This window comes from Acartia tonsa, chromosome 9 (genome assembly GCF_053477335.1).
Source record: "Acartia tonsa isolate MP-2025a chromosome 9, ASM5347733v1, whole genome shotgun sequence".
Classification (NCBI taxonomy): Eukaryota; Metazoa; Arthropoda; class Copepoda; order Calanoida; family Acartiidae; genus Acartia; species Acartia tonsa.
In genome coordinates, this window is record NC_137268.1 from 37,638,146 (window position 1) to 37,651,519 (window position 13,374).

Genomic DNA, 13,374 nt, shown 5'->3' on the forward strand with positions numbered 1-13,374 from the left:
GGTAAAAGTGGCAGCACCCCTATTGACAGTATGAAGGATTATTTTTGGCATGTGATATCTTTCACTATATCTTAACAAGGTGCTGATACAATCTAGCTAAACTTTTAAGATTCAACATCAGCAATTTTGTAATTATTTTACATTAAATTTTTGTTTAAAAGTAATAAAAAGGGAAGAGAAGAAAGTTGATTTCAAACATGAGCAAACGTAATTTGGGATAGATAATAGTTATTTATCGCATCGTATTATAGACAGCTTTCCACGGATATTAACATGAAAAATGAAGATTAATTACAGCGGATATTAATCGGTTTCGAAGCCATACTGGAAATATTTTTCCCTGTTCTTGAAAAAATGCAATAATATTGTACAGAAAATACTTTATGACACAGTACAAATAATAAGAAAAAGATGATTATATGTGATATATCTGCATTAGTTCGAACCTAGTTCATACCGCTGGATTAGAACCGATTCTCAGTCATACTAAAAAATATTGTTTAACATCGCATTATAGACAATTTTCCACGAATAGTAAAAAAAATCATGAAATTACCACCAGTTTTGTTATCCAGGCCTTCAGCCCCTAGTAACTAACAAAGATGGATTTAACTTCACAATTTTTTTCTTTTTACTACCCGCAGAAAACTGTTTATAATACGTTTCGTAAACTATCTCTGTAATTGTTTGTATATCCTATCATAAAATTAATACCAGTTTTGTAGCCTTAAAAGTCACGTTTCAACGAAAAACGTTTTGGACAGGATGACAATTTGAATTATAAAGAATTCTTACTACCAAAAAATGTTTATTTATTTCAGTATGCACTGAAAAAACAATCTTATAAAAACTTAGGAGAAAGTATATTTGTCATAAAAATACTGCGTTACGAAAAAGTGTCTATCTACATAGTTTTAGAGTATAAAAGTAAAAAAAATAGAGTGGGCACGAGCTTTATGTAACTTTACCCACAGGTTGGGGACCCTATGATGACTTTCAATTTGGTCTTTAAATATCAGCCAATAGCGTTGAAACATAAACACAGCCGAGTCGTTACAAAAGAGCAGATACCAATTTGCTAGCAGACGAGAAAGAACCCCACCACTTGGACAAGGTAGTTGTCTGGATTAAACATCTATACTTTATACATTTATTTAGAGTAATAGCTGCGCACAACGTAGTTTCTTATTCTTGTTTATTTATCTATATATGCACTGAATATACTATTAATTAAACAAAAAGGATGATAATATTCATAAGTTGAAAAAACATAATAACAAAACTTCAAAATGGTTTGTAGAGGGGATGTTTAGTGATAAAAAAAGAGAGAAATAATGTATGATTATAAAATGAAAATATAAAATCATAAAACCTTGCTAATTCATTTTTTGTTGACTTACTGAAAAGTAGGTTATTTACTGGATGTTCTTTAGTAAGGGTTATCTTAATAACAGTCGAAAAATTAGAGTAAAACACTAGGGGAGGGAAGGGGTTGAATAACTGTATGTCCCCATCTCATGGACCTTATAGCAGAAAACAATTTGCTAAAAGACGAAAAAAGTCCTTGAAAAATGGGACATGTTGTTATCTATATACATCTATACAATAGATATGGTTTCAAAGAATCACATATACCCAGCGTTACAGACGGACTAAAATCCAAAGTAAATTATAGAGTAACTTCACTACAGAATTATAGATTGATAAACTAATGAAAAATAGCTGAAATAAATTGTATTATATAACATAGATAAATTAGTAATGAAAATGATTAAATAATTTTTGGCTTATACTTTAATAAATTGAAACTTGCAGCTGGCTCTTTTGCCCCATTCCCTATCCTTCTTCTGGATGAACGAACGGATCTATAAATCAGATCCATGTTAGCAACATTAATTAATTGCAATTTTCGCATAATAATATCTACGTATATTCTATATCCATTTCTTATTCCTTTTTCTATGAAAAAAAAATTATTTCTAAACAGAGAAATTAAGATGTGCTAAAAGATATGCTTGATTTATTAAACAAGAAATCAGCGCTGATTGATCCTTGCAAGATATTGACGCAGAAAGGTAGATAAACTCAGGGAGGGAGGGGACATTGGACTGTTTATTACACTAGTCCCCAAAGTTTTATAATAACATTTTTTATTCATTGGCTCAACAACTTTGGGGACTTTTATTTTAGTTTTGATTGGTTGGTTCATTAAGTTGAAAGTCTAAACGTTTTAACCATTAATTATACAAAAGAGGTAATTTTGTGTATCATCATTAGATATGCACATCAATTTATCAGCCTCTATTTTATTTCTTAAGATCCATGAGAGAAACTTAAACCAAACAACATCCATAAGTAGCGAAGCACAAAAAAATTACTGATGGATAAGCGAACAAAGAAATGTTCATATTATATTTAATACTTATAATTTTACTACATAGTGTTACGGACTGGCGTACAGATAAATTTTATAGAGTAGCTTCGCTTCTAAAAAGTGCAAATATGTTATATACGTCAATAAACAAATATCTTAAAATTTTGGGTCGATTAATACAAAAATAGTTATATGAGTAAACCTTTTAGTTCATTTAAATATGACAACATCCATAAAAGCGAAGCGATGAAACGGTAGGTCAAACGGACATTAACACTTGTATAGTGTAACAACTAAATTATCAGAATTATTCAGAATTTTTAAGACTTAATTATAGAGTTGCTTCGCTTATAATATTGATAATATTGTTCTTTGTTGTCCCAGGAATCAGTATACAAAAAATCAGATCAATCGGATAATTAGATCACACAAAAATCAACATGTTTAAAATGGACGTACGGACATTTTGGTAATTATTATAGAGTTGCTATGCTTTCTAAATCGTACCTAACTACTACAGGAATCACCATGCAAAGTTTGAAATCGATAGGACAATTTTAACATGCCTAAATTAACGAAAAAAGCTATCCGTTACGGACGTACGGACGCACGGACGTTCTGACGTACGGACCTACGGACGGACGGACCGACCCTAATTATAGAAAAGCTTCGCTTTTAAAAATATTTACTTCTTGCTTTTTCAATAAATTAGCAGCCAACATTCCATTGCATTGTATTGATAACAACACAGTTCCAGACCATTTTTTGGGTCGCAATGCATATTTTAAACATATTGATTTTTTTTCCTTTTTTAACACCAAATTTTATGTCATCTCATCATCCGATTGATCTCATTTTTGGTTTATTGATTCCTGGGAAAACAAAGTACAATGTAATAAGCGCAGCAACTCTATAATCAAGTCCTAAAAATGTAAGTATGTCCATAAACATTATCCTGAATCAAGCAGTTTTTCAACAAATTTACTTACAATTTTGCTTTGACTCTTATACATTTACATATATTATGATTATTCTGTTCTGACACTATACAAGTGTTAATGTCCGTTTGTCCTACCGTTTCAGTGCTTCGCTTTTATGTTTAAACTTAATTAAATTGGAAGACAATGGCCACGACTCCACGTGTAGCAACTGAAAGATGTAAGCCTCTCCTAAACCTTGGACAGGTGTAACAAGTACAACCAATATTGGTAACTTTTATCTATGAAATTAAAAAAAACATTGCAGAGCTGTTTTCCAATTTTACCTTTCACATGAATTCTAATACATCAATAATTGTTTAATAATAATGTTGTATAAATATGTTTTTTACAAAAATATAGTTCATTTGGTCTTTCTGTCCGTCCGTAACGCATTGATTTATTCGGCTGCTATTTAAGGTAAACTGTTGATTTTTCAGTTTAGATGTCTCTTTCAAATGCTCATCAATTAAATAATTTACTTGGTTCGTCAGTTTGTTCGTCAGGCTTTCTTTCTTTTACCCTCTAAAAAGAATTTAGAAATATACTGCTGTTAACTAAAAAAAGAGTAACTACAACAAATAATAAAACAAAATCATTTTTTTACATTTTTTATTAATAATTAATTTACAACATTTATTTTAAACATATATCACTGTATCAATACAAACTACAATTACATAGTAAAAATAAAATTTTCATAAAGCTCTTTTTCAAAATTCAACTTTTTTATGTTCAACATAATTTAAATTGTAAATGTTTTATCCAAACGATTATGTGTCGAGAGATGTTTTTTTTATAAAATGAAGGGTGAAAATTTGTAAACATGTATTTTTCTTTAGCTAATACGCAAGCAATTTTTCAAGTAAGTTTGTTTTAGGTCTCCCGCAGGGTTCAAGTATAGTTTTGATGTAATAGTTATTGATCGCATCATATTATATACAGCTTAAATTAAGATTAATAATTATAAGTTAAAACCAGTTTTGTTAGCCCTGAGGGGCCGAAGACCCGGACTATCAAAACTAATTTTAGTTTTTATTCGTAGAAAACTTGCTATAATACGATACGATGCATGTATTTTCAGTATGGCTTAGAACCGGTTCTATTCCAGTGGGTATTAATTGAACAATGAAGCCGTATGAAATATATGAAAATATTTTAACCGCTTGCAGAATACAAACCAAACTTTCTTGTAATTTTTCTCATTTAAAATTTGGAGTAAATTCTATATTATTTTCCAAAATACCCCTAACCGATGACGGATATACAGTAGTTAAAACATGTACTCAATTTTTAAAAGTACAAATGCAAATAACCACTGCTTTAATATATAGCTTTAAAAATATCTTTGTTTTGTACATGTTTAAAACTCGAAAAATCCACATGTACAGAATATTTACTGTACAAAATCGGACACTGAATTTGATGGACTTATTCTTATTCAAAAAAATTATTGCTGAGTAATCTTTTTTAACCCAACCTAACATAAGAGTATAGGTTTAATACGTATTTACTTCAAATTTTAAAAGATTTTAATAAATTAATATACATATAAGCCTTCATTTACGACATTTAAATTATTTTTTTTATTTTGTAAAATGTATTTTTATAAAAATAATACTGTACTATATTATACTAAATATATAGCTATAAATAATATTCTATCAAGCTGACAATGTTTTTAAATCACCAATAGTAAAAGCGAAGCTTTTCTTCATAATAGTAATCTTATACTATAAATAGACAAATATGTTGAATGAGGATTTTAGATTAATAACCCCCAAAAAACTTTGAAACCCTTTTAAAACAATTGTTCAATGCCATTGGCTTTTTAAAAATCAGAAATAGTTTAAATTTTATTTAAACCTAAAAGGTAGGTTTCTAACCATCCTGAGAAAGTGTTAAAAAAGTGGATGGACTTCCTTGATCAGCCAAATATTAAGCAGACACTTTTTATACCATGAGGTAAATTAAAACCTTATTTTTGGGAAATTTAAAATTTGCCATTTAGGTAGAAATGTCAGTGGTCAATTATTTTTTACTTTTTTTCTCGCTTTTATGAATGTTGTTATCCTTGTATACAAACAATAAATTGAAATATGCATTCAAATAACATCACTCAAAACAACATTAATTTTTGGTCTATACAATTACAGGGTGTCTCAGATTGAGTAAGCCTAAAGTGAAATCCATCTTGGATGGGGGTTCCTCTCCCACTTCTCCTCTCATCCTTCCTTTTTGATTTTTTTTGACGTCACACATGACACTATAGGCTTTCTCTTCATATTTCTTTTATTTTAGATTTAAAAGGGAAATTGTTCTTCTGAGTTTATAGTTAAAGGAAGCCTGCAAGAAATACCACGCTTTAACTGCTGAAAGACTGCCACAAGTAGACCAAATACCCCAAATTTGAAGCCTTCAGCTTCTATAACAAAAAAGTTCTAGGCATTTTAAAATGACATTTTATGTGCAATGGAAATTTTGAAAGAATTGCAATGCTCATGTTGAAAACTTTGAAATTGAACTACGTGGCCTAGAAACAAAATTATAAGCTTATTTTTGTCATAAATTTAGGTTTCCAGTAACTAATTATATTTTTACAATAAAAATACCCATTTTTATAGTCAAAATCATTAAAAAAAATTAAGTTTTACTTGCGTTGTACCGAATGTACTGTAGCCAATCAGAAGGCTGAATCAGCTTAACAACCAATCACAGCTAAGCTTGTATTAGTTTACCCCTTTGTTTCCGCTATGATTTTCGTTTAAAAATGCAATTTAAATTGAATTTTTTTCATAGATTTTGACTATGAAATGTGGTGTTTTTATTGTAAAAATGTAATCAGTTACAGGCAATCTAAGTTTCTGACAAAGATAAGGTTATAATTTTGTGTCTAGGCGACGTAATTTAATATTGTTTTTTTCTTTTATGAGCATTGGAAATCTTTCAAAAATTCCATTGTACATAAAATGCTATTTTGAAATGCCTAGAACTTTTTTGTTATTGAAGCTGAAGGCTTAAAATTTGGGGTATTGGGTCTTCTTGTGGCAGTCTTTCAGCAGTTAAAGCGTGATATTTCTCGCAGGCGTCCTTTAATGTGTCAATTTTGCAATAACCATCGCCTGAAACTTAAATTAACTCTTAAAACACCCTGTAGAGATAAAAAAGCATGACTTAAAATTTGAAATAATTTAATAGATATTTATCGCATCGTATTATAGACAGCTTTCCGCGGATATAAAAATCAAGAATTGGTATTTCATGATTTTTTTAATATTCGTGGGAAAATGATTGTAATGCAATGCTATACATGATTTTTCAGTATGACTGAGAACCGGCTCGAATCCAGCGGATATTATCTAGTTACAAAGCCATACTGGAAAAAAATATATTAACAAATTTTAGATAATTCATAAAATATCTATTTTAATAAGAAACATATATATCTACATCAATTAAAAGGAAATTTTAAAATACATTAAATTTTAAAATCCTAGAATTAACAAATTCTGTAAAATCTCGAAATTAAACCAATATGCATTGGATAAAGTTAAAAGCATTTTTTTAAAAAAACCAATAAAAATAGAATTAAAATTTTAAGCACTTTAAACAACATTTGAATCGCATTTTAGCAACAAAGTTATAAGCATTCACATCTCGAAAACAAAAAATTTAGTGTGCCTTCGAAACTAATTAATATCCGCTGGATTATAACCGGTTCTAAGCCATACTCAAAAATCATGTATCGTATCGTATTATACCCAGTTTTCTACAAATTTAAAAATATATGCAAAATAATAATTTGTAGCCCGTGCCTTCGGCATCTCGGGGCTAACATAACAAATATAAAATCTTAAAATTGTACATTTTTTATCCGTGATGGAAAGCTGTTTATTACAATGCGATAAATGATTTTTAAAAAGAAGTTGTATCAACTATTTTGCTTTTTATTTAAGATAGCTAGCCGGTTCTTTCAGTAAGTAGTAGATGTAAAATTTTTCATAGAATTCAGATATGCAATCGGTTTTTTTGTAGACCTCTTATTTTTTAAGTAATTTAAGTTTTTTAAAAAAATAATTAAGTCGGTTTTAAGGTACTAAAACGCAACAAAATAAAAGAAGAAAATAGCCAGTATGAACAAAAATAGTAAGATCTTTAATTTGACACCTTACTTTTAAAATTCTGTTGAGTAATTGTTGAAAAAATCTATTTTTTTAACCTCGGTTTAATCAAAACATTAGACCTAAATATTTTCTCATACAGACATAAAAATATGGGTTCATATATACCATTAGAATGAGAAAAATAATATGAATCCATTCTAAGCAAAATTGAAAAAGTTTTAAAAAATTGTAAAAAATAAAAATAGAAAAAATAAAAAGTTTATTTTAAGAATTGTAACTACTAAACTAGCCAATCACAAATCGCAAAAATTGACAAATCGGGAAACTCAACCTATAAAATTAACCTATAGAATTGCCAGAAAAAAAGGAGAACGTTCATACAATATATACAATAGATACTACAATAAATATAGTGATATTAAAGAACATGTAGAGAATGAAAAATTATGAACAAATATGCATCAGTCTGTTTATAAACTTCAAAACAATGCAGTTAAAAATACATTATTGTTTCTTGTGTTTAAAAAATATCTGCTACATTGCATTGTCTTTTGTTTAGGTTTAGTTCAGGTTTGGTTCAAGCTAACCCTTTAAAGCCGAAAATTATGATTCTTAAAATAAACTTATTTTTTTTATTATAGTTTTATAAAACTTTTTCAATTTTGCTTAGAATAGATTCGTAATATTTTTCTGATTCTAAAGGTATATATGAACCCATGTTTTTTATGTCTGTTTGAGAAAATATTTAGGTCTAAAGTTTTTATTAAACCGAGGTTAAAAAAATAGATTTTTTCAATAATTACTCAACAGAATTTTAAAAGTAAGGTGTCAAATTAAAGATCTTACTATTTTTGTTCATACTAGCCATTTTCTTCTTTTATTTTGTTGCGTTTTAGTACCTTAAAACCGACTTAATTATTTTTTTTTTAAAACTTAAATTACTTAAAAAAATAAGAGGTCTACAAAAAAACCGATTGCATATCTGAATTCTATGAAAGATTTTACATCTACTACTTACTGAAAGAACCGGCTAGCTATCTTAAATAAAAAACAAAAAAGTTGATACACCTTCTTTACATTATTTAAAGCCACAAACAAAAGTATAGATTAGCTTTTCTGTATAAATCTATCAAAACTACATATATTTATATGTTAGTACAATATTTAAGCAGATCCGAAGGAAGCGAGGTATTTGAAGAATAAAAACAAGGATGATAACTTATCATGTCCAAGAGTAGCGAAGCTGTTTTAAATTATATGCAAAATTGACCGTCTTGAATTGATAAAATTAGAGAAAGAAATAAGAAAGACAGGACACCACACTGATCAAGAAGGGGGGGGGGGAATGGAATAGTTATTATAGTCCAAATATGAGAACATGAATTATAGTTTTTGTGTATCAATAGACAAAGCCCTAAATGACTCGAAAATCAGCCATATGGCGTCATAAAAATTAAGGGATTATCCATCTCTTTTTGGGGGGTTTTCTTTCCCACTTCTCCTCCCATCTCCCTTATTTTTATGACCTCATATGGCTGATTTTTGAGTCATTTTGGGCTTTGTCTATCAATATACAAAAAAGTAGAGTGGGGCTTACATTATATCCTCGTTAGAGAATCCAACGTAATTTTCTCCTTTTTATACAATTGTTTATATCTTTGAAAGGTTAGTGTTAAAACATTCTTGATATTACCGGCAGTCAAAAGGGCAAACAGACACTTTAGAGAAGTTTTGCTAATTAATTCTGTATTAAAACAGAGTAGAAAAAGACTTAAATATTTAGTGTGATAATCTCTTGTTTTTTTCTTCAGAGCTGGATCTTTAAATCATTTTAGTGGTGAGCCAGATCGGGTTGCGCCGAATTCTAGCCAATCACAGCGCGGCATTTCATGAAATGTGCTCTCATTGGTGGAAAGTTGGCTCACCCCGATCTTGCTCACCACTAAAATGATTTAAAGATCCAGCTCAGAATACCTGTCCCTATTTTCTTGGAATGCAATAAAATACCAAGAGACATATAAAGCAATTTTAATCGATATGAAACAAGTTAATTTTAGACCCATTTCATACTTATACAAGATTATAGACTTAACCCGGCCCTGATATGTTGACCTTTAGAATTATGTTTTTTTTATTTACGTATCTACGGTCAACTGTCCATATTTTGTTTTTAAGTTTTGAGATTGAAACATGATCCCTAACACGCGTGGACGAAAATTATACATGATACAAATCGATTAAAATAGTTTAATATCTGACATTAATCTTCAGCAGAATAATGGATATATTATTATTACTTGGATGTTCTCTAATAAAGTGAAAATTGTAGCTGCCTAAAATAATGATACCAATCTTCTATCCCTTCCCCTCTTACTGGATGAACAAACTGATCAGTAATTAATCATGTCCAACCTAAATTGACGATAATTTTTCTCCTGTCATGATATCCAAGTATATTCTATATCGATTATGATAATAATTAAACAACGACGCGATTACGAACACAAATACAAAAAACTATGTAATACATAATAAGGAACTTTTTTCAATGAGATGAACGTCAGGGAATGAGAGATAGGACAATGATTAATTAATTAGCCTTTCTCGTCATATTTTTGGAGTTTATTCGGATTTGATCTACTGCAGTTCACGGTAAAATATTGCTGGTAACGAATATTGCCAAAAATCTATGAATTTTTAAGGCTGCTAGCTGCCAAACGGCTGAAGTACAGTTCATAACCGCACACCATTTTAAGCGACATAAGAAGGCTTACAAATAATTTGGAATATCCAATATCTAATGATGCAAAGGGAGAGCTTCACTAAAGAAAAAACGCATAAAATAGGTCTTTTTCGCGCATTTCTCTGCACTGCGAGATAATAATGCATTATTGATTTATAGCTATTTCAGATTATTTGTAGGCCTTCTTATGCTGCTTAAAACAGTGTGCGGGCATGATCTGTACGTTCAGCCATTTGGCAGCTAGCAGCCTTTAAAATTCATAGATTTTTGGCAATATTCGTTACCAGCAATATTTTACCGTGAACTGCAGTAGATCCGAATAATTTAACCAGAATTGTCATCTCTCTCCCTAAACGAGTGCTATCCCAGGAATTTAAGGATAAGTGCCGGACAAAAATTTACCTAAACAATTTATGAAATACCAATATAAAACAATTAAATATAACATTAACATCTTTATTTTTATTTCTCACTTATCTTTAAATCCAAGAGTTTTTGTAGATGAAACAATCTTTAATGAATCTACATAAATGAATTTATCATTGTTTTCAAGCAATCAAATATTCATAAAAAAAGTGTCATTTAGATTTTTGTTTAAAATTCAATACAATTGGCAATTTTGTATAATGATTTTTAAATAATATTCTTTTTTAGTCTAACAAGATTATTTGTCATACTCTCCAAAGTTTAGTTTCTCAACCAGGGCCTAAAATAAATAAAAAAATATGTTTGTCTTTTTTTTTAAATTTCAAATTATCTTTTATTACACCCTATTACACCCTATCTCTCTCGTAATCTATCTATCTCTCACTCTCTCTCTCTCTCTCTCGCTCATAATCACAGACTTTCTATATCTCTCTCTCTCTCCCCCCCCCTCTATCTCTCTATTTCTTTGACGCTCTCTCTCTCTCTCTCACTCTCTCTCTCTCTCTCTCTCTCTCTCTCTTTCTAATTATATCTCTCTTGTTTTCTCTCTATCCACATTATTTATCTATTTATCCTGTTTATACCTGAATATGTATAAGATCCGGATGGTCATTATCCACGGATTGATAAACATTCACACTTGGACGTCGGAAACGGTCCTTAACAAACAAGTTAGGTTAGGTTAAAATGATATTCAAACATTAGATCTGTTATTCCAACCAATTATATATACAGGGTTGTCATCCATTTTTTTGAAGTTTTAAGATTTTTTAGCTAGTAGTAAATATTAAGATATGATGAGGAAACTATGTACACAATCGGAAACTTAAATTCAGTGGACCATTTTTATGTAAGCCGCCAAAATATGTACACCCTCTAACCAATAATGTAATCAGATTATTCCTACAATATATTACAATAGGTCAATTAAGAATTGATAATCTAAACATTTAATATTTATTGTAACTACATTCAATTATATCTAAGTTTGCTTCAGATGTTGTAAAATTTTTATTAAAAATCAAATTTAGATATCGCTAAGAGAGGTTTGTTGGTTTGATAACTTTCCAGCACTTGAAAATACAATAACATAAAAACTTTATTTTTTGGTCTGTCAGTCCGTCCGCCCATAATAAATGTGGAAATGGGATTTACTCGGCTACTAATAAAGTAATTGTTAAAAGTAATTTTACCAATGAGCATCTAAAATATCTACAAATGTTCGTTGAAAACCTTTAGAGTGATGGGATTTGTAATTAGGAAATTAACTCCTTCAGTGTTAAATATAATTCTTGTGAATATTCCCTAAGTCATTGAATATTTTGTTCATTTGTGTCATATTTGCTTATTTAGATCCTTGTTTATCTGGACGCAACCCAATCTTTCCCACTTTTGTATTACTTTTGTAGGAACACGATTCCAGTGATGTCATATTTTTCTTTCCCAAAAAAGGGAAGGGGGGAAGAAAATCTCTTCAAAAGAGATGGGGAAAAAACCCCCTTTTCTCCCATCTCTTTTTTTCGGGAAAGAAAAATATGACGTCACTGGAATCGTGTTCCTACAAAAGTAATACAAAAGTGGGAAAGATTGGGTTGCGTCGTTTATCTGATGACTTTCAACATTGAAAACAATTTTGACATTTAAAATGATCAGTGCATAAACTTGATTATATGTATATACTTGAATTGATGCTCGATCTTCATTTAATTAATTTCTTGATTGATTAAGCCTTTCTTTTTATCTGTAAAACCCCTTCCATTGAGATTATCATTAGCCCAACGTGTTTTATTAACATTTCTTGTATTTATACTTTTGATCGGGGCTCGGCAACCGCGCGTCTGTTGCCTGTTCGCACGAGGGAAATAAATTTTTTTTACAATAGTAAAAATCAGAAGTAACTCTAAACTTTACCCATATATGGCAATTCATATTTTTAGAAAATGTTTAAAGCATCCAACGGGTTTTTAATTGAGGCTTAGTTACGGCTGATGTGCTACTGCCGAGTCCTGTTCTAAATATAAATCAGTGCTTGCTTTCTACTGCTACAAACAAATTTGACGTTTAAAATTGATTCATCTATAAACTTCTAGGGAGTAAGGAATGGGACAATGGATTGAACTTTGGGTACTGGCTTAAAGGGAATGTGCAAGAATTTAGCCGGTTCTGACTGTTTGGGTTCTAGTGCATCATTGCCGCTAACTTGCTGAGTTAGTTTTGAATATAACAGACAAGTATCATAAACTTAATTTCTAGCAGACAGAAAAATTTTTTATTAGATGGCTTGTTTTAACAATTTTCTCTCCAAAAAAAACATTTCATAGATTAAAACTTTATTGTGATATTTTTTAATAAACAATCTAAGAACCCTTAAATTTAATTATTGTACATAGTGGCATTTTAAAATTTAGGAATATGGGGTGGACAAGTTCCAGGTAGATTTTTCTAGTAATGAATTACAGAAGTCAGTCTGATGTACTGGTGATCTAATTTTCAAATGAATGCTTTTTTTCTTGGAACTTTTTTTCTAAATTTTAAAGTTTTCTAAATTTGATTAACACACCCTTTACAATTTTCTTCAAATTTTCTGGATAAATCTGGATTTCATGACCTTTCAGCGAAAACTGTTAAATCTAATTAATTGCCCATTGTCCCCTCCCTTACTCCCTGTAAACTTCATTGTACTTTAAAAGATTTTGATTAATAACGTCTTTTAACTTTTTTATCTGATAT

At 29.8% G+C, this 13,374-nt stretch overlaps 1 protein-coding gene across 1 annotated transcript in view; it reads right to left on the reverse strand.

The window, feature by feature from the left end:
* Positions 1–10,768: 10,768 nt before the first annotated feature.
* LOC145327528 (uncharacterized) overlaps positions 10,769–13,374 on the reverse strand; it is a 37,668-nt gene continuing 35,062 nt past the window's right edge. The window contains exons 8-9 of the mRNA XM_080171074.1: positions 11,229–11,303; positions 10,769–10,924 (exon numbers count right to left, since the gene is read on the reverse strand). Coding sequence (XP_080027200.1) covers positions 10,883–10,924; positions 11,229–11,303 — 117 coding nt within the window. The 3' untranslated portion in view covers positions 10,769–10,882. The remainder of the gene's footprint in view (positions 10,925–11,228; positions 11,304–13,374) is intronic.